Below are 22,852 nucleotides of genomic sequence, written 5' to 3' on the forward strand. Positions count from 1 at the left end.
TTGCCATCCTCATGTCCAACATCTAAAGAACTTTTATGCCTGAGAAATAAACTCAGCTATAGAAAGTCAATCCAATATATACATTTCCTTTTAATATAGTTTTCTTCCTCCACAAGCTGCCCCAGAGACTAGGACAATACAATCATCTCTCATCTTTCACCACTGTCATGAATGGACACCAATACTAGGTCGGATTTGCCTCTCAGACCAGTATAATAAACTCAGAAGTAGTTGCACAGATTAATGGAGTTTAAATTTAATTTCAGAAAAGAATCAGGTCCCTGATCTCCAAAACACTGCTAAAATTTTTCACCATATAGAATGGATTCAGATCTTACAACAATTTTACTCTGGCATAATTCTCAATACAGTTAACATCTTATTTTATGCTGATATGAGCCAAACCAGATCCTGTGCATATCAGTTACGGGGTAGTTCTTTTTATACTGTGCATCAAGATCTCCAAAATGATTAACTGGGTGGGAAAAACAAAAACAAAAAAATACCTCTCTGAAGTACTCCAAGGGAAAGAATCTCTTAGGTTTACTGTGTTTTCCAGCAAAATTTTGAATTACACGAATATTATCTATCATTTAATTATACTGGGATAACACTAATAATATCAGCCCATATAAAATTATGTTCATATAATGTTAGAAGGATTTGAACCTAGCCCACACAAAAAACCTCCAAAAAAATAAAGAAAGCTTGAATGTGGATAAACATCAGAGATGAAAGAGAGCTACTAATTTATGCACACATTCCATATCCAAATGAAGGAGTATTTAACAGGGTACATATTCTTATACGTGATGCAGTTGAGTTTTGAAGATCCCAATCAACATGGTATCCTTTATGACTTCTTTCGAAAGATGATGTCCATTATCTTGCATTTCTGACGAGAAACAAGTTCATCTCTACCTGACTGAAACATCTTAAGTATTTCTCAGGCAAGTATTTTACTGCATAAGTATTAGAATGGGAAAAAAAAGACAAGGAGCTAAGCAAAGCGTATAATCATCCACCATACTGAAATTACAGTAGAAAATAAACTTCTTCATTCACACATTAGTGAGTGAAATGTGGTTGGTGCCGGTGTATTATTTAAGGTTAGGAAATGTAAATGGAAAAAATATAACAAATATACACTGGCTGTATTTCACTTGGGAGACAGGTATATGTTTGATTAATTGTTCTGGTTTAAAGTAACTAGCATCCAGTCCCATACAGGGAATACAGGTTTTATAGTGCACTAATAAACATACTGAGCAATTCTTACCACCTGATTAAAAGGAAAAAAACAACTAGATAAACAGTAAAGGGTGCAGGTATCCTGTTAAAGCAGACTTGTCTTTGTGCCTCCTTTGGTATCATGGGATGCAGGCAATCAAACAGGGGATGTTCTCCCTGGCCCCTTTCTCATACTACAAAAGAAATGGATATAGACTAGAGATATAGGATTTCCACTAATGTTTCTCAAATTTAGCCTTTATCTGCCAACTATTCTTCCACTGCAGTGTCTATTAAGCAGTGTCTCCTAAGCCAGAGCACGTTATCTCAGGCTACAAGCATAGAAAATAGGAAAATACTTATGACACACCATTGATGAGACATCAGTAGTTGCCACAAGCAAATATTATTTGCCAAATGTGCAACAGTACTCAATTCAATAGCCTTACCCTAGGGAAGAACTTGTTCCCATCTGCCTAACTTCTTCCATTCTGTCCCTCAAGGGATAACACTCTCAGCTCTTAATCACACAGTCTGTACACCTCTAAAATGACTCCAAATCAAGACTGCACCCATTAGACTGCCCACCCTGACTTCTCCCTCCCTGCTTCAGTTTTTTCTGTTAAGTGGACTGCTCTAGCTAGTCAATTCCTCACAAACTTAGGAGAAAACTACATAAACAAGTTCAGGCTCTGCAATCATCCATCAAAAATGGAACATGGAACAGGGTAAGAAATCACAGATCTCTAGCACAATTTTTTATTATGGAGGAATTTGCTTGTTTTTTCTCAGAACAACAAAGGAATCCGAATCTCCCCTCCCCATCCCTCCATTTTAAAAGTGTTGAAGATTTTGAAATGTCTTATGTTCTAAAATGGAATGAAAAAAAATTAATAATTGAAACTTCACATAAAGCCATAACTCTGACCCACCCAAGCATTTCAAGTTGACTGAAACTTTTAATTACAATTTTAACTTTCATTTAATAATATAGAATTAATTTTTAAAATGAAAAATGAATACTGCAATGCAAAAAAAAATCTATTTTTTCTCCAAATTAGTTTTTTTGTCAAAAGTAGCATGGCTCTAAAAAAATTCCTTTTTGATGAATTGGCATTTTGGAGACATAAGCACTAAAGAGAAAACTTCTGATCAGATCTTTTATTTACTGGGCTTTCTGAGGGGGTTTTTTTGTTTGTTTTTTTTACAAGTAGTAAACAATATTGTGGTTATCAAGTTTTATAGTCAAGGTGAACAAAACAGCAGTTCTTTATATCTGTTACTCCAGTGCAGGATTTCTTCTACTAATTGTTATTGCAAGAGTAACCATTCCTGAAAACCAGTCTTCTACTTTCAGTCACTCTTGTTGGCTTGAAAAACACTTCATTTCAAAGCAATTTTTTGATCTATAAAAACAATGCAGACCTCACTTTTCCTTTTTTAAAAGAGACATCGAGTTTGGGTTGTAGGTAGCACAAGACAAAAATGAGTTGCACTTCCAAAAGAGGAGTTGATGACCCAAAGGCTCATCATTATTTTTCTGGCAAGTACTTACAAAATTCCATCCCTCAAAGCCCCTGAAAACTCTTTTGTAAGCATTCTAAAAGACAGGCTTTGCAAGGATTCAAACTACTGGATTCAAGCTACTTTGGACTTACTGTAGTCCAAAGTGGAAGAGAAATTTTCAGACTGCAAGGTTCCCTCACTTCTACTTTCCAGCAAATTGCTATTTATTTTTGTATTAACTCAAATTCAATGTGCTAAAGTAGTAGAGCAATTCCAAGCAAGTCAATGCAACTATTATGCCAACATACCTCTTAAAATAAGACTTTTTTGAACTATGACCAGAATCCCTGTCACAATGCTTGGAATACAGCAATGGCTTCATTAGTAAGAATAATAAGATGAATGCACAGCTTGCTTTCTCTAGCTCTTGCCTCCTCTAAAACAACTGTTCCAGGCAGGAAACAAGCTCATCAATTGTAGATGCATTAAGGCTTTTACAATTTATGATAACAGTAATATGAGGATTCCTAACAGTGCAAAGTAGTAAAATTATCCTCACTGTTTGCACAGAAAAACTGTGCTACAGTAAAGTTAAGGGATATGCCCAAGACAACACAATTTGAGTGGCACAACAATAGTTCGCAACTTGCTAGAATTATGGCATGACTCGGACACCATAATCTGTTATCTGGGCAAACTGGGTTTCATAGTGGTTTGAAACTGTACAAGGTATCATTGCAACTTCAATGAACCATGATGAGCATCATAAATGGTATATAACAAATACTTCTTAGCATTTACATAGCCCTTGCATCTTTAACGTGCTGGAAAGTTATTAATTAATTTATTATAACAAATGAATGATTTACCCTCTTTGGCTTTCTTGATGCAGCTGAGGAGACATTAGCTTTTGACTGTACACTACAAAAATAAAGTTGAAACAGAATTATGAAGTCTGGCTGTAGGTGACCTTTGTGATAACCTGTTTTAGGGTTTTTACTGTCCAAAACAGAATCATGTTCTCATCACGGTGAAGAAGCAGGATTTAATACTGATGAATTCCTGTGAAATGGTTACAGCAAGTTGATCTCATCTATCCACACAGACATGAACTAAACTACAACATAATCTGTTTTGCCCACATTTGCGTTTCACAATCCTGTTAAACATTATTGGAGTGTAAGGATGGGCTAAAGATTTGCATTTACTGACTTGCCACATGTTTATATTTTGAAATTAGGCTTGGCTCTTGTCTTCAGCAGCACTGATGATCAGCTGAGGTAGCAGGAACACCTTTAGTCAAAAGTGCTCTACTACTGAAAGCAGCATTTACAGTTAGTTATTAACATTTGTGGTCAAGCTGTACATAATGCTCCTCCCATTTCACATCTCTTAATTGTCAAAATAAGGGCCATTTTTCAGCTGTGATTATTTAAGCAGACACATGATACTGTAACCTAATACAACAAATAGAATCCTAGTTCTTCAAGGGCTCCAATAACGTCAGCATGTTTACTTTGCTGATGATTTATAACTTGACTTAAAGACTTGTTACAGTTGGTAACAGGGAATAGAGATGAATTGTGAGCTTCCCTAAAATGCTCAGGATTACCATGAAATGTTTATAACTCATTTACCTTTTATTTGAAAATAAATCAAAAGTTCCTTTTCATGCAATAATTTCTTAATGCACAATAAAAATTAATTGAGGTGAGTCATCTAAGATTTTGCTAATATGGTAAATGGGCCAGGCCCATTGAAATTCACAGAATAAGCTGTTCTTTCACTTCTTTTACATTCGCACAGAGGAGAGAACAACAGTACTACAGTACATAGAGCAGAGGCATCAAACATATGGCCTGCATCAGATCTGGCCTGCACGGCCTGTTTCAGGGCTAGGAATTTGGGGGCAGAGCCCACCGTCAAAATCAAGGGCAAAGAGCCCCAAGGGGAATCCATGTTGATGGCAGAGAGTAAGCGATGGCTGCATCCAGATCCAGCGTGCAGGGAACTCCACAGTCAGGGGGGATGCAATGAGTATGACATCCCTAATTCTGGAGGGTCAATCATGGCTTAACACATTTTGCTCCCTCTTCCTGGTTCTGTTCAGTTCATCATTGAAAATTAGGGCTGGAACAGACCCCAGGAGGTCATCTAATCCAACCCTCTGCTCAAAGCAGGACCATCTCCAAATAGGTCATACCAGCCAGAGCTTTGTCAACCAGGATGTTAAAAACCTCCAAGGATGGAGATTCCACCACCTCACTAGGTAACTTGTTCTAGTGCTTCATCATCCTCCTACTGAGAACGTTTTTCTTAATATTCAACCTAAACCTCCCTTGATGCAACTTGAGACCAATCGCTCCTTCTTCTGTCATCTGTCACCACTGAGAAAAATCTAATTCCATCCTTTTTGGAACCACCCTTCAGGTAGTTGAAGGCTGCTATTAAATCCCCTCTCAGTCTTCTCTTCTCCATACTAAATAAGCCCAGCTCCCTCAGCCTCTCCTCACAAGTCATGACCCCCAGCCTCTGAACCATGTTTGTTGCCCTTTGCTGGATTCTCTCCAATTTGTCCACATCCTTTCTGTAGTGTGGGGCCCAAAACTGAACACAGTACTCCAGATGTGGCCTCATCAGTGCAGAATAGAGGCCTCATTCTGTTGGCAACGCTCCTGACTAATGCAGCCCAGTATGTTGTTAGCCTTCTTCACAACAAGGGCACACTGCTGACTCGTATCCAGCTTATTGTCCACTGTAACCCTCAGATCCTTTTCTGCAGAGTTGCTGTTTAGCCAGTCAGTCCCCAGACTGTACCAGTGCATGGGGTTCTTCCACCCTAAGTGCAGGACTTTGCACTTGTCCTTGTTGAAACTCAAGAGATTTCTTTTGGCCCAATCCTCCAATTTATCTAAGTCCCTCTGAATTCTCACCCTACCCTCCAGCATATTTATTATACCCCCCCAGCTTAGTTTCATCTGCAAACTTGCTGAGGGTGCAACCCATCTGTCTTCCAGATAGTTAATGAAGACATTGAACAAAACTATCCCGAGGACCAACCCTCGGGCACTTCAGTTGATACCAGTTGCTAGCCAGATATTGAGCCATTTTTCACTACTTGTTGAGCCTGACATTCCAGCCAGCTGTCTATCCACCTTACAGCCCATTCATCCAAGCCATACTTTCTCAACTTGCTTCATTCCACCTGCGGCTACATTCTGGTCTGGAGACATTTATGGGGGCCTTATTATTTGCTGACATCTTTAAGACAGGTTGAGTTTGGTGATGTTTTCACCTTCTTCTCTTGTCTTCCTATCTCTCTACGTATTAGTAGTTGAAATGATAGTTTGTAGAGGAGGCTTACAATGTACACTTTCTATCTGGGTAGGAATTTGATACATTTCTAAAAAAAGGTCAGAAAGAGGCTATAAGCCTATGTTGTCTTTGGCCAACTGGTTTAATACTATCTATAGAGTGAAATGAAATTGTCAAAAGAAAAAAAAAGCCACAACTATCAATGCAGAAAGCATTCATGCATTCATCAAGCATTCATGCATTCATCCGTTTCAATATCCACTCTTTTCTTTCTCCCTTCCTCTTATCTTGCTTGTTCTTTCCTGGTTTTCTACTCCATCTCCTTCCCCATGCTCATCTCATCCTCCTGTTCCTTCTCTGTTCCCAATTCCCCTGTCTGCCATTAATTCTTTTTTTCTAACAGATTCCTTCAGCCTCCCATCCTCCAGTGTTCTTTTGGTCACTTTCTAGTAATCACAATTCAATCTCCATCAACAAAATCTGCTCCTTTTTCTACCCATTCTCTGCTGAGTTCTTCTGTCTTTTTCTATTGTGCACTACTTCCTTCCTGACTGAAAGCAATTCTCCGCTTCTCTGTGGAGAAGGAAGATGGTGAGCCATTCTTCCTCCCTGGATGTTTCTCTGAAGATCTTCTTTCCCAGGGATTTTAGAGAAGGCTGACAGAGGATCTTCTTGCAACTCCTCTTGGTTGGGCAGGGAATGCTTTGATTGTAAATGGCCTTCATTCCCAGGAGAGCAACAAAGTGCTAATCAAAGCTTCTCCTAGAATTCTGAGTTAGCTACGTGAACTAACCCAATGTCAGGGAAGCAAGTAAAGCTTCATATCACCTGTGATTTCAAACTTGTCTGTACTTTAAGACTACTAGTTGCTTGGTATCACTACTTATTGTGCTGATTAGTACTGCTGTCATTGTTTCCCCATGGGGATCCATGTCCATCTGTGTGTACCCTTTTGTCTGAAACCCTGATTGCAATCTAGTTAGGGAAAGGACGGTCCATTTCTTTTTTGTAGAGTGTTTTGCATGATGAGATCCTGACCTGAGATTAAGCTCCTACAAGCTATGCTAACATGAAGAAAAAGATCATCATCGGTGCGTCCAGTCACAGAATAACAATAAAGAACCTATGGGAAAGAAGTCAAAACTTGCCTCTCTCTTTGGAGCCTGCTCAAACCCCTGGCACTCGCTATGATAAATGGGCAAAATGTATATTGTGCGTGCAAGAAAAGACTTGAATCAGTGCCCAAGTGACCAGAAAGCGACCAGGTGGCCACAATTACACACTTGATGGAGTCACACCAAAACAAAATGAAAACAAAACCAAAAATAAGGTATCCTTTTCTTTCTTTCTTCTGGCTGTTCCCTCTGGTCTTAGCTCACCTGCTCCATCTGTATACAATAATAATGTCACTCAGTTGTAGGTATATCATGAACAACAATAACTTCTCTCTCTAATATGTTAGGATAAAGAGATTATTGTTTTTCATGTAATAATAAATGTAACATGAACAATGCTTAGTGTAAGGTAAGTATCTACAGGGGAAGTTATATTTCTCCATCAGATCCTCCTTTTTGTCTGATATGCTGTATACTTATGAAAAGAGAATATTAACTTTATATGTCTATGGTGCTATATGCTATAGAAATATCTACTCACAACCTGCTTGTATCTCAGGGGGAGTATTCAAAAGCATCATGGCAGTGGCAGCATCAATGTCAGGATCTGGAAAAATCAACCAATAAATACATTATTTACAACTGGGCTAATCTTTTTAAGCTCTTTCAAACCATAGAGTCACCCGAATCTCTACAGTGAAAAGAGATCAACTTATCCAAAGGGTTCTTTGGGAAGAATCCAAAATGTGTTCAAGTTTATACACGATCCCAGTGCTACTATTAAGTAAACTATAACGAAGTATATTTCTCATCATATTGTATTCTTGTGTGTGTCTGCTTTCTCTTATTCCTCTCAAGCTTGCTACTTAATTTGGGTCAGGAGTATTTAGACTTCATTATAAATGATCAGTGCTAGCAGGAGGCATATTATGAGTTGGAGTCAATGTATTGGGATGAGCTAATAGTACAGCAGAGAGGGTAAAGAACACCTGCCTCTAATCAAAACACAAAGATGACACTCGGTCATTTCCATGTGTCAATAAGAATGTAAAATTGTGCTTGGAAAGGCAGTGGAAGCAAAGCCTTGAGAATCTGGAAAAAAAATAAAACCAAGGCTACACTGAAGTCACCCTGTGATTTGCATCCACACCTATTGTTAATAGAAACAGAAATTGTCACTTGGCTGCCCTTATTCTCAAATTGGTTTCCAAATCCATCATGAACAGTCAGTTGACAGATGGCAAGTTATAGACAGAACAAAATATGATCCTTTTATAACTATATTCACTTGCCTCAGACACAGCAGCCTGGCTGCTATGGAAATGGTGGTAGCCATGACAACAGTAAACAACCCAAGAATGGCCAGTGAATAAGCTGAAAAGAACATCTGCCCCAGCAAAGCGTCCCAGCTGCCCTGGGGCGAAACTTGCTAATCGAGCAGTGATGCCGTGTGACAGAGAAAGCCGCCTATGCCATGTCCAAATAAATGAAGTGTGCAATTGAAGCAGACATAAAAACGCACGCCCTTGCCGACTGTGGCCTCAGCGCCGCTAAACTGAATGACTAATGAGCTCATTTTTTTTAAAACTTGTCAGTATTTATACTAAATTACATACCAAAAAATTCAATTTAGTGCTAATAGCTTCATGGCACTTTATTTTGGCTATTATGTCAGAAAATTACTTTTTTACTGTTAAAAAAATACATTTTTCATACTTTTATATGCTCAGTTCTATTTCCAGGGGAGTAATGTGATTTTGCATATAGTCCTACAAGCTATTAATAATACAGATGATGCAAACTGTAAGAGATTTTAATGTCTGCCTAAACAAAAAACCTAACTCTACCTACACAGAAAGACCAAGTTTGATACCAGCTTGAGTATCTTCTATTGTATTATAAATAACTATGATAACTTCTTACATGAATATCTGCCATTGTTTTAACAGGAAATGTAACAAATCCAGGATCCATTGCAAGAAACCATGCAAAGTCAGAGCAGTGGAAGAGTGAAACTGTTGTAAGAGATGCCTATAAATACAAAGGCAGGTAAAGGAGTCCAACTAACTTCACCATCTTCTGTTCCCAAAGATCACCGACAGATGCCTCAGAAAAGAGGTTTTTACAAACTCACATTCATTGTTAACTCAGAAAACAAGGCAAAGGCAGAGTTCTTGCTGAAAGCCTTCATTCATGCCAAAACAGGGGTTGTGATTTTTGAACACAATCCTGGACAGGAATAGGCATTTAATATGCTAACTATTTTGCAGGATTGGGTCCATTTACTTCACATCACAGGTTCTCTTCAGCCTCACTGAACAGGGATACCATTCAGAAGAAAACTGTATTAAAAAGCTTCCAACGGGTAACTCAAACTGAAAGAATGTGAGGAGTCTAATTTATGTTGTTACCCTAAATGTTGCCAATTTCAGCCTTTGTTCATAGTCTGCTTCTAAATATTTTTTTTGTTTTCTTATTTTAGATGGTGTTCCAATGTTGGGTGGAAAATACTGCACTGTAATAGTTATCTTTGCAACTGAAATTTAGAAAAAAACCCATTTCCATTGATTTTAAATTCTCTCTTTTTAAAATAAATTCTATATTTTAGTCTAAGTTGATATGACCAATAATCTAAAAAGTTTTCTCTCTTTAGCTTTGACTGCTCTACTAGTACAATTGTGTTTTTGCAACTTTTTCATGATGCTAATATGAACTGATTAAAACAAACATGAATGTATCCACAAAAGCTATTTTCCACAAGACAGCCATTATTCAAGCATGTTCACACCCACTATGTTGCCTAACCAAGTGTATCAGTGCATCTGAAAAATCTGGGCAGCTATCCGATAATGCCTCCGGGATAGAGGTAGGGGATAGAGTGCCTAGAAGACATGTACACAGCATACAAGATCAGGATGTCTTAATGCAGAGAGAAGTAGGAGAAAGGAGAAACTGGCTGAACCAGACAGGGACGTCGTCATCTATACCGGAAGTAGAATATGTCAGACTTGTACCGGGAATAAAATCATGTGGCAGCCCAGGTCAAAGGCAAAAACAAAAAGGTGCTAATCATGGCCTGGTAGGCACTCTCTCTTTTGACACAGCTCTAGCTTTGAGAGCAGAAGCTTGTGTCCGCACACAAAATTCCTCTGAGGTGGCTCAATCTTCCCATTTTTGTGTTATGCCATCTTCCTGAGCCCTTTGCTGTCATATGGCAGGTTTGGCAGTCCTTCAGCAGTCAACCCAAACTTCCTCATGACTATTCTAGACACCAGCGTGAACTCTACTGGTCAAAATTCAAACTGTCTGGAAGTGAAACAAAACATTTAAAAAGTACTTCACTTAATCCAAAGGAAGAACCTGACCACAACTCCCATCTCAAGGGCAGGCACCTCTGAGAACAACCCCCTTTCCAATGACGAGGAAGGAGGAGATGTAGACCTATTCCTCGACAGCCTCTTCCTTCTGACACTGGAGAGCCTGGACTGCCAAAAATAAGTAAAGTTCCAGCAGGTGGACCGCAGTGAGAACTAACAAACAAGCTCTGGTCAGTGCTGCAGTGTCATGACCCTCCCAACACCTGCCTATTCTTCTCTGGCTTGCCCCTTACCCTTTCTGACTTCGGGTCATTGCTGCTCAGAGCCACAAGGTTAAAAGGGAAAGTAGGTACGGCTATTGCTGCTTTACTGATGGCACATAAAGGTGCAAACAAGAGAGGAAAAAAAAAGTGTTTTCTAACAAAAAATGCCCTTCCACTCCAAAATTGTTTTATGGCTTGCAAATGATTTGGCACTGTAATGCTAATACAACAGATCTGCATGCGTTTGGGCACACCTCCAGCCAAGGCAAGAAACAGAAGCAGGGGGTCTAGCTGGGAAAGTGCTCAAACTCAGTGCGACTGTAAGCTTCTAGTACTGGAGCATCACTAGAAGAGCTGGAGTCCTCTCCAGACACCGGCAGCAAGATCAGAGCTGACCCTAGGGGTGTAAGGGGCCCCGAGGCATATCAGCCTGCTGGGGGGTAGGGGTGGCAAGTGGCTAGAACACGAAGGCAGCGGCGTGTGGAGTAGTGGTGCCCTCAGCACATGCCAATGACACTGTCTGCAGGACCTGTACAGCACTGTCCACGGGACCCCCCCCAAAATGCGGGTCCTCAGGTGGTCACCCCGATTCACCCTCCCCGTCCCCCCCAAAGGGGCAACTGAGCAAGAGCATAGTCTCTGTCAGGGGCCTGTCTTTCAAGTGGGCATGCTCCTGTTCTGGCTGTGAAGCCTCATGGAAATCCTTTTCACCTCGATAGGAATACCCTTCTCATCTTGGAAAAAAATGCTCTAGCAGATATGGTCAAAGCCACTCTCTGAGATTCTTAAGGATATCAGCTTTATTTCTCCCTCTATGGTAGGACACCGTCCCATGCCACTAGCTCAGAAGGGAGCCAGCTGGGGTCAGGTAGACTATAAAAGGTCCTGGGTGCCCTCCTACTTCTTTGAGCAATTACTTCCTCTAAACTCTAGTAACCTTCAGCAGGGAGGCATCAGGCAGAGCAGCAGCTGCGCAGTGGTAGCAGCTATACACTCACAGCACTTTTGGTAGCAGAACTTTCTTGGCTAGACAAGGCTGGTATCATATCACAAACTGGAAACCCTAAGTTTACCCTGTATGTTGTGACCATAGAAGCTAGATGACAAAGAATTTTTGGAAGGGGACAAAGTAGAATTGCAGGGGAAAAATGGTCTATTTTCAGTGTTTTATTTTCGTCATAAAAATCAATATATAAGTGAACACATTGTGATCTCCGTCTCTCTGGTACTAAAAAAGGAAAATAAGAGACAGTAAGAGGCAAAGCCATAGAGAGTGAGTATCTTCAGAAATCCTTCCAAAAGGAAAAGGACAGAAGGGAAAGGGTGGTGAATGCTATAGAGAGAAGGAAGAAAGAATCAAAATATCCTAGCACCAAAGACTTCATAATAGCACCGAACAAGGTGATGGCAAAAATGTCAACAGCAGCATCTCCTCCTGTCGCTTATTTGCAGTCTAAGTACTCAGCAAAAAGTCATCTGAAGTTTAAGGGGCTGGGTCCCCCCATCATTTGAATGCCCTTTAAATGATATCATAAGAGAAGCTGAAACCAGAAACAGGCACGAAGAGGTTAGGCAAAATTATACAAAGAGCCAAAACTGTGCAGCAGTGGTGACACTACATAATTTGGCTGTATAAAAGCTGCACTTCTGCTATTACTTTATCTAATCCTGCATTCAAGACTGTTACTTTGAGCATGAAAACAAAAAGAAAATAGGAGTTATAAAACCCACTGAGAAATCTGCATTTCAGATGTAGGTCCACATTCACTGAAGTGTGCGTTTATCTTTATCTTTAAGCACTAAATAGCTCCATTAAAGTTAAAGAAGTACTTAATTTTGCTGAATCAGGATCTAGGATACTTTTTTAGATGTTTGTGCCCAAGTTTCCTTCAAAAAGAAATCCTATGTACCTTAAATATCTGTACAGATTAAAGTATATTCTGTAGAGTTATACAGAACAGCAAATTAATGAGCATAATGTATTTTGGCATAAGATTAGATGCAAAAGGCCAGAAGCACAGAGGGTAACCCTCAGTAGTAGACTGTTTATTCAGAAAGTGACAAAAAATAATTAAAAACAAAGGTGGCACCTGAGATACCCTGATGTGCCAGCTGTCCATTTATTATGGTTGTGATCTTTCATTCGGAGGTGATTTCAAATGCCAGGGAAGCATTTTACAGTAGAATTGCTGATGTGCTATTTTTAACAAACTTTCTCAGTTTCAAAGTCTTGTTTCCACTTCACTGAATGAAAACAGATTGACTGCCAAAATGCTTATCCCATAATTAAAATATAATGTAAAAACTAAATTAACATAAAAACAGCTTTATTGCTTTAAAATATTATTTCTAGACACGTTTTATTATAGTCTACAACTAAATAGTACAATTCTACAAAAAAACATGAGACACTTCCAAGCTCACCTAAACCTAAAGCACCCCAATTTTCAGAGAGACAGAATACCTACAGCAACAAGTGAACCCATCAGTCAGTTGACTGCTGCTTCAATGGATGCACAGAAGTTGTTGGTGTTTATTGCTGCTAAACACCCAATCTATTTATAAACAGATGCCTAAAAATGGACACAAAAGGCCAGTTTTTAGGTACTGCAGGACTCAATCCTACAAACTTTTATGTACACAAGTGAATCTGTGCATTGGTTGAAAGCACACTGTTGTCAGTAGAAACCTTTTGGTGACAGTACTGGCAGATTCAAGGCTTAATTTAACTTTCCCAGTTCAATGAAATGCACAAGGACCAAAGTACTTCTAAGAAGTTACTCTTCTCCCAACCCATGCAAAAAGTAAAAGTTAGTAACATACTGCTCCCCCTGTACACCTTTGTGCCACATCATAACATCTGAAGAGACTGGAAATAATGAAACTTCTTTCTTTTTATTTTAACTATTTTTAAAGCAAAAAGCTTTTTCTAAAGGATTTCACTGGGACCTTCAGCTTCATCTACCTCCACATTAGCTTTCTCCACTGTACTCTGCCACTGATATTCCTATTCTCTAGGCAGGCTGCATTTTTTTTGCACCGTACCAAACTTTCCAACTCCAATCCATCTCCTTCCTTCTCCACAGCCTCAAGTACCGAGTTCACTGCCCCAATTCATAACGAAGCCTACCTTCCTGTACTTGATGGATCTTTATTTTCTCAATATGATCTGTTTGCTACAGCACAATGCTGCAGAAGTAACAATACCCTCAGCATCTTTTGCCCTGCGGCTCGTTCAGTTGCAACAGACCAAGTCACAGTTTCTCTGCCCAACGTGCCTGTTATTAGACGTGCCTCCTCTCCCACATGAAAATTGTTAAGTGTGAAAAGCAAAGAAATCAAGATAAGTCATAGTTACATAGAATGATTAACATCGTGAAAAGCCAATAAGGTTGTCTTAGTTACCTTGTCCAATGACAGAAGAGGAGGACAGCAATAAATAAACCAGGTCCAAGGAAATACCTTTAGACAACTATAAGCAGCCTGTAAAGCTCTTTACTGTAGGATATTATTGCAGAAACAGGCTCAATATTTAATAAGGTTGAGTAGCACTTACTTGAAGTAGATGGGACTATTTGTGCGAGTGCTACTGAAAACAAGCAAGAAGCGCAGAATCAGGTGCTTGGTAAAAAAAGAAAAAAGATTAGACAAATTTCAACAGCAACATATGCAATTAGACTACAAGAGCTGGAATAAAAATCATAAAAGCTTCATTGCCAGAGAGGTCAGGAAGAAAATGTTCCACCACTGTTATATAGCAATACACAGCTGGCCTGGTAATTGTGGTGGTTTTCTCCATTCCTCTGAAGGTTCCAGTTTAAGACACTGCAGAGGGAAGATACCAGACTAGATGGACCATTAATCTTTCCCGGTATGGCAAGTTCCTATGTTCATTTGCAATGCTGCCAAATGAGCCATTGTGAAAATCATCCTGAAAAGACTGACAGTCTGTCTTTAAACAATATGGAACACTGATAGCAGAAACCTGTCTCCTGCTCATCTTCATTGTAAAATTTGTATTGTTGTTGGACTACACATCATTTCCATTCAGTAACAACATCATTTTATTAATGAACTAAAAGGATATAAACAGTAAAAATGGATTCTAACTAAAAAGATTAGATCTTTCTTTTATCCCCTCTCTTTTTCCCCACCCCGAATTCCACGATAGATTTTCTACATGGCCAAATTCATGAAGCAGGTTAATCTGTTTGGGAATCTGCTTGAAACAGAAAGTGTCATCATCACGTTTGATCTCAGCAGTAAAGAATAACATCAGCTGAAAAAAAAAAAAAGATGATATGTACACCATAGTGAGTGCAGGATAAAAATCTTGAAAGAAACAGACTGAAACAGACAGCAGATCTAAAAAAAGAAGAAAATCTATGATTGAGGGCTGAATTTTTCACTTTTTTCCCCATGCGTGGTGCTGAATGTTCATCCTTCAATGTTTAAAGATAAGAAAATCAATTCAGTTCTGTAAACAGATGCTGGATGATTCCATATGTCCCCAATCTCATGTGTGTAAAGTGAATTAGGAATAAGTGTTGTGGGGAGAAGGCACTAGTCAAATTGTGTATGGCCATAAGCAAGGTTCCCTCTAAGGTGTGCACGTGCGCAGCTGCACACAATTAAAAGTGTGGCCGCACACAGCCTTTTCAAGGTCATGCACCAGGAGAGCTGGGGGTGGGAGCCTGATGCAGGCTCTGCTGGCTCTGGGGAAGTGCTCCTCTCCCTTGCATCAGGGCAGGGGAGTGGAGCACTCCCCCAGAGCCAGCGGAGCCTGCGCCAGCCCCCCACCCCAGCCTCCATCCCTGCCTTGCCTCACCTCAGGGAGGAGCTGCTGTCTGCCCCGAGTGAGGCTCCACCAGCTCCGGGACACTGCTCCCTCCCCTGCATCACCTCGGGGAGCAAGGAGGCATGTGGCGTCAGGGCTGGGGAGTGGAGCAGTGTCCTGGGGCAGGCAGCGGCTCCTCCTGGAGATGAAGCAAGGCAGGGATGGAGGCTGGGGCGGGGGCTGGCACGGGTTCCACCGGCTCCGGAGAAGTGCTCCACTCCCCACGCGGGGGAGTGGAGCACTTTCCTGGAGCCAGTGGAGCCTGCGCTGGCTCCCAGCTTCAGCCCCCAGCTCCAGCCTCTGGCCCCCAGCCTTTTGGAACCAGCCCCCAGCTCCAGCCTCCAGCCTCTTGGCTTCAGTCCCCAGCTCCAGCCCCTGGCCCCCAGCCCCAGCCCCAGCCCCTCAGCTCCAGCCCCCAGCCCCCAGCCCCCACCCCCTTCTATAAGTGTTCTATGCCAGAATGAGGCGGCGCGCTCATGGGCCGCTACTCCTTAGAGGGAACATTGGCCATAAGGGAAAATTCGGCGACAAAAAGGTCTGCTATATCATCTTTTACTCATCTGCACTGGTCAAGAATCACAGCCATACATGATCTTACACAGCAGAATTTAAGAATTTTGTAGTTTGACCCATCTGCTTCACATGTAAAAGCTTTTTAAATGTTAATGGCCAGTGGCAAGGAGCCAATATACCTCTTTCTTCTTCTCCCAGTTATCCACCTTAGGGTTCATGTTACCCCTACCTGGGGACATAATCTCTTTTTCGGTTTCTCATTTTAGCCCACTTACTGGTCATGACCATAATGAGCCAGAATGGAAGTGTTGCTTTACAAACTGGATGGCAGGAGGCACTTGTGCAATGTGAAAATATGCCTTTTTGCACACAAGGCTCATACAATGCCAATTAAGCCCAATTAAGCCTTAATTTGTAAAGAGGGGTCTAGACTTTGTAACAGACTGTACAACAGGGATAAACCTATAGGATGTGTTTTCATTATAGAGTAAACCCAGACAATGCCAGGCTAGGGAAGATATTTAGAGAAGTACAAGCTCAAGTGATAGTCAATGGAATTCTTTTAGTCAGAAGAGAAGGACAAGATAATGAAGATCAACAAATGGCTCAGCCATTGGCACTACAGGGAAAGTCTTCCAACATACAACCACTAGACCATAATCACAGACACAGAAAATTTGGAGTAAACCCAGGGGCCACTTGTTGGAAATTACTGAAAACCTGGCTATGTTATCACATGGTTTGGCAACTACCAATCCTTTTGAATCATGGTGTATGCGTGAGAAGTCAGCCAGACCTTTGACGCATATGCCTAGGCAGGAGCATTGAGGAGTGGAGGCTGTCCAGACCTTCCATTCCCTCTTTAGGCAGAATCCGAAGGACAGACTGAGTCCAGACGTTTGCCACCTCCATTGCTGTAATTGTATAAGTGTCTGGGAATTGAACCCAGGTCTCCTGTGCGACAGACAAGGATTCTATCACTGAACCACAGGAGACTCTGGGTATATTACCATATTTACCTGAATCCAAGAAGACCCTGAATTTAAGGACCCTGCCCCCCCATAATTAGATTCTATATGTGGAAATATTATAAATATATATATAAATAATTTTCCATGTTTAGAACCTAATTATTGGAGGGTTGTCTTAAATTCAACCCCCTCTCCCTCACTGCTGTGGCAGGAAAAGCAGTGGAGGGTTGGGGAGGACAGGCAATGAGAGCAGAGGATGGGGAGGTAGTAAAGGGTAGGGTGGTCAGGCAAGCAATGGGGGAGGCAGGTGGTGGAACTTGATCCCTGCCCCTTGCACCCCCACACTTTGCTCCTTCCTGCCCACCCCCTATGCCTGCTGCCCCCACAGTGTTGTGTCTCCTTTAAAACCTATGCTCCCCTACCTGCTTCCCTCCATGCAGTTGCTATGGGGTCAGGCCAAGGCCAGAGCAAATACATGCTCTGTGCCCATGGCTGCTCCAGGGAGATGTGGAGGAAAGGCTGTAGGGGAGTTGGGGGTGGGCAGTGGCCATGGAACTACAGCCAGAGCCACAGCAGCTGCCTACCCTCCACCCACCACCTCATACTCAACTTTAAGAGGTTAAATGGGGAAAAAGATCTCCCCTTGGAATTAAAAACGTACAGTAGTCAAATGAGAGATGCATATGAACTGTTAATGGACTGCAGTTGTGAAAAAGAAAGATACATCAGTCAGAAGGCAGGGAAGTCTTAATGGCATCGTACAAGGTGCTGGTAAGGTCTCATTCTGCAATTCTAGTCATCCATATTCAAGAAGGGTAAAGACATACTGTAACAGGTACAAAGAGGTGTTATTAGAAAAAACGGGATTAGACTTTAACTTAAAAGGGGAGATAAAACAACTTGGCTTGTTTTGCTTAGCAAAATGAGGGTTCGCTTTCAATACACCAGGGAGGCAAGAACTATACAAGCTGAATGACAATGGTAGCACAAGAACAAATGGGTATAAACAGGCCATGAAAAAGTTGGTCTGGATATTAAAAAGATCTCTGTTTGAGCAGCAAGGATCTGAAACAGTTTCTGAATATTAGAGAAGACAAAATATAACTAAGTACTCCTAAGATGGAGCTTAGTCAGTCTTGGAAAGCATTTTTGTGATGAAGGAACCAGAAATACCCAGGAATTGTACTCTATGCACAAAGAGAACCCTTCCATTTTCTGTTCTCATGCTTGCCTAGAGCTATTGAAGCATCCCCACTGCAAAGCAGAGAAGTAGAGTGAAAGAATATAGGCCCAAGTGAAACTGAGAAAAGGCACTGGAGGACTATCAACACTTGGGCTCAATGAGCCTGCGTCCTTGTGGCAAGACAGGCATGCTGTGGAAGCAGAATGAGGCAGAACCTGGGCTCGACCTGCTGAAATTCTCAAAAATGTCTGCTAGCCTGGGCTTAAACCGCTTGGGTTAGAGGTTTCTCTGTGCAAAGGACTAGAGTGGTTTGGGACAAAACCTCAGTTAGAACATGCATCAACTCTGCAGCAAAGACATGTTTAGAGATGTTTCATTTACAGATTTTAGTTGTTTTGCCAGCCCAAATTTAAAAAAACAAACAAACCTTCAATGCCAAGAAGTGGTGTATCGTATGCAAAGAAATCCAATTTAGTACTACTTACTTCCTTTCTTCTTAAATAAAAAAAAGACTAAAAACCAATGAATTATCAAGAAACCATTAATGTGAAGTAGATCAATTTAAAATAAAGCAAACAATTTGTAATAATTATTAAACAAATACAAAAGAAAAACCCATTAGGGGAACATTTTTTCTCCTTCATAAATTGTTTGAAAGCCCATCACTACAGAGACCAAAGAGCAGATACAAAGTTCTCAGACCATAAACTGAAGAAGATTTAAAGTATATTTTCCATTAAAACATTTGACAATCCTTATTTTGCACTACTGCATGCCAGTCCTAATCATACACACAGCAACTAAGAGACCTTGCATAGTTCTTGGGAGGACTGCTGCGCAGTCTTCATAGGGAGCAATGTTGAATGCTACTAGGATGAGCTGCTTTTTAATTCCTCTGAATCATTATTAACAGAGAAGGGTGGACAGTCCTAGCAACAATATCTCTGTGTGACAAAGAACTGGGTTTGGGAAGAGGTTTTAATTCTTAGTCTTTTCATTCTTTCTGGAATAATCCTTTTCTCCAAAATACTGTTAAATTGAGAATACAGCAGGAAAAAGAAAAGAAAAATTTAGCATCTAGTATTTTTAACCTTTTATAGTTCTCTAACAATAAATGTGTTTATTCAGAAATACAGATGAATCCTAGGTCAATGGATGGCCATTTTCTTTTTTAGGGTCAATATCAACCTTTTTCTTGATATGAAACAAAAGTATTTAGGGGCCCTCAAAGAGCCTGGTTTATTTCCAGTTAGACTTCTAATAATGCTGGCCTCAAAATAATTTGTACTTAACTTCTAATTATAGCAATTTATATTTTGGCACAACATTACTCAGTTGTCCACTTTAGAGAAAGGCTTTCCCTAAAACTAACATATTTACCCAATATGACTAATCACTTAACAGATTCCTTTACATAAAAATTAGGTCATTAGAAGAATGGGACATTACATTTGTATTTAAAAACTAAACAAAACTTTACTGTCATACTATTATCAGGATAAACCTAACATGCAGTTGGTTTAGAATATTTTGACACTACAGAACCAGCACACAGTAAGTTCCATTACCCAAGAGAAAACGTTTTCCCTTTTCATCCAGTATTTAACAAATGCAAGTATTATAGAACATACCTATAAAAGCACACCACATAATTATGAGAGGATTATGAGGCATATCTTATCCTGGGGTTTCCTGGATTTTCTTGAATTCTATTTGTAACTTTGACTTTATAATTGAAATATTTTCCCTAACAAAAAAGATGTAGTACTTCCTTTATCTTTTGTATTGTATGGTACCAAACCTGTTTTATACAAGCCACATAGAACACATGACTTTTGGGAAACTGATAGAAGGCACTGGAGGACTATCAACACTTGGGCTCGATGAAGTAAGTATTTCAAATGTTGTAGGAAAATATGGACTCTTGAACCTGATCCGAAAGCCTGTGCCTAATTCAACAGAATTAGGAGTACAACGGAATCTGATCTTGCTATTTTGCAGCTCAATGGCATTTATAGTTCAGTAGGGTGGTTTCTACTATTCCATAATCTAATCACTAGAAAGGGAAAAAGAGTAACATCAGTGTTTAAAAAATGTACTGCATTTTCTGGATTCCAATACATTAATTAAATGGCAGGGTGGGGGGACAAAACCTAATCTTAGAATCAAGTATCAGTTAAAAATGCAGGTGGGCAGGAGGCAGCACACAGGCAGCATGCCTGCATGCCCAGTCTCTCACCACCATGTACTCTGCTTCTAGATGCCTCCATAATGCGCCCCTCACTGCTTAAGAGGCATCGTATCAGGTCCCTCGCTGCCAGGTGGTATACTAGACTCAGCATGGAGGCACCCAGGAACACGGGATCTGGCACAGTGCCTTGTTTAAACCCTCCTGTTTAAGCTGTGCCACTAGGCAGAAAGATCCCCAAGACTGAAGGGATCAGAAGAGAGGGAGCCTTGAAGGTAAGGCACTCCGCTGGGAGGCAGTCCAGGGAGCGGGGCCTGGTTATGTGCTCTACAATGAACAGCCACTGGATAAAGCACAGAAACAATCCTGAAGCAGGGACTAACACTCTGCATTCCTCCCATCTCCCCCTTCCAGCTGAGCACTCTCAATACTAAGCTATAGTTGCATATGTGCTGCTCAGCCCATGGCTGAATTGTAAATTCTGAACAGGTAAGGTTTTGAATGGCCAAAAATAGCTTCTCACCACTGTGTCTTCCATGAGAAGGGAGGTGATTAGCTGGTTAGTCTGAAGTCAAGCAAAAGGTAGGAGAGGGTGGCACCTTAAGAGATTAACCAGTTAGTCTCTGAAACAATTAGCTTCTAAGGCAGGGGTGGGGAATTATTTTGGGCAGAGGGCCGCTTACGCGTTTTGGCAGGCTGTCAAGGGCTGCATGGGTAGCCCCACCCCCTGACAGGTGCCCTACCCCCTTATCACCATCTTGGGACCAATGTCCCAGGGCCAGCACCGGTGGGGCCCAAAGCGGCAGGGGTCTGTGGTGCCAAGGCTGGTAGGGGTCTGTGGAGCCAGGTTGAGCTGCACCAGCAGGGAGAGAGGGGATCTGGCCCGGCTCCATAGAGCCCCTGCCGGCTGGGACCCCACGCTCCTGCCACCCTGCTCTGGGCCTCGCCAGCACTGGCCTTGGGACACGGGTGCAGGCCCCGTGCTCCAGCTGGCTCCCTGCCCACTCACTCCCATTGCCCCCCAGCTCTGTGGTACAGGCTGGGGGGCAGCGCACAGCACCGACCCCCGCTCACCGGCAGGGAAGAAGCTGGTGCTGACTGCGGGGAAAATCGGCCCCTCGCCTGCTCCGTGGCCAGCGCTCCCTGCTTCAGCCTCTCACAGCCCTTGTGGGGCTGTCTGGAGCAGGCACAGGCAGCCCCAGCTGGGCTACAAATGGCTGCAATGCGAGGTGCCAGGCAAGAGGCAGGCAAGGGGGCGCCTTCCCCCCCCCCCCTTGCGCTCAGCACCACCTTGTAACCCAGCCCCACTGCCAGCCTGGGCTCTGTGCCAGCTCCAGGCTTCCTTTCCCAGGGCCTTCCCCTGCCCCTCCCGCCCCCCCTTCCCCGAGGTTCCAGTGCGGGGCAGGCATGTGGTCCCAGGCCAGAAGCCCCAGCTGGAGGGGGCAGGGCTGGGGAGGCCCTGCTGTTATGGGAGCCCACCGGGCTTCCCCTGGGTCCTACTACCCTTGGTTCCTGTCATTTTTGACAGGAAGCAAGGGCAGATAAAAAAATGTATAAAATTAATATCTAGGGGCCCCGCGGGCTGGACAGAATAGCCTCACGGGCCAGATCTGGCCTGCAGGCTGTATTTTGCCCACCCTTGTTCTAAGGTACCTCCCTATCCTACCTTTTGCCTGACTGCTATATCTGTGTTTACAAATGTTTTCAAACTATTCTGGCTAAAATTAAAGCACATTATAATTTAAAATTACTAATTATATACTCTTCTCCCAAAATTAAATCTAACCCATATTTAAAATATGTTTGCATCTCTGGTTTTCGGGAGTGAAAAGCAAAACAAGGTACTGGCCCAGCTCCAGACATGGGTTATAATGAAAGGTAAAGAACAGAGTCAGGGATTTGAGGCACAGTTCTGACCTTTGGACCTTGGGATACAACTACATTTTTCCATGTGTTGAATCTAGTTATCGGGGTGGGTGGGGGGGAGGGAGGGGGAATCTTAAATTCAAGATCATCCTGGATGTGGCTAAATATGGTAATATGAATCTCAGAGAAGAGAAAACTGCACTCCTCACAGCACTGACTTGCTGCGTGTCCACATCACTTCCCTCTTCTGAAACTCAGTTTGCCAACCTACTAGGGACAAATACCTATCTAACGGAGAGAAGACAAGAACAAATTCTTTGTAAAGCACCTTGAGATCCTTAGATGAGAAGTGCAAAGAATATTTACTTGACAATTACAGAGCAGCTTAATTAACAGGTCTTGCTCCTTTTACTTTACACAGTGAATAAAAACCAAAATTCAAATCAAACCAGACAATCCCATACACAGCCACATTCACAAAAGTTGTTGAATATTCAAAGTATCTTGCCAAGGCTTGATCCTAACGATGCTCTCTAGCTCCTGTACAG

At 41.7% G+C, this 22,852-nt stretch overlaps 1 protein-coding gene across 9 annotated transcripts in view; it reads right to left on the reverse strand.

The window, feature by feature from the left end:
- The window catches only part of FOXN3 (forkhead box N3), a 324,200-nt gene that overhangs the window by 32,289 nt on the left and 269,059 nt on the right, over nt 1-22,852 (reverse strand). For 6 of the 9 annotated variants that reach the window (XM_019481679.2, XM_014596435.3, XM_059723161.1 and 3 more), the window contains one exon: nt 7,708-7,773. The exons of 2 other annotated variants lie outside the window; for them this stretch is intronic. In XM_019481679.2, coding sequence (XP_019337224.1) covers nt 7,708-7,773 — 66 coding nt within the window. The remainder of the gene's footprint in view (nt 1-7,707; nt 7,774-22,852) is intronic. One more of the 9 variants, XM_019481681.2, reaches the window with a different exon arrangement.

The sequence above is a fragment of the Alligator mississippiensis genome, chromosome 2 (assembly GCF_030867095.1).
Source record: "Alligator mississippiensis isolate rAllMis1 chromosome 2, rAllMis1, whole genome shotgun sequence".
NCBI classification, from domain to species: domain Eukaryota; kingdom Metazoa; phylum Chordata; order Crocodylia; family Alligatoridae; genus Alligator; species Alligator mississippiensis.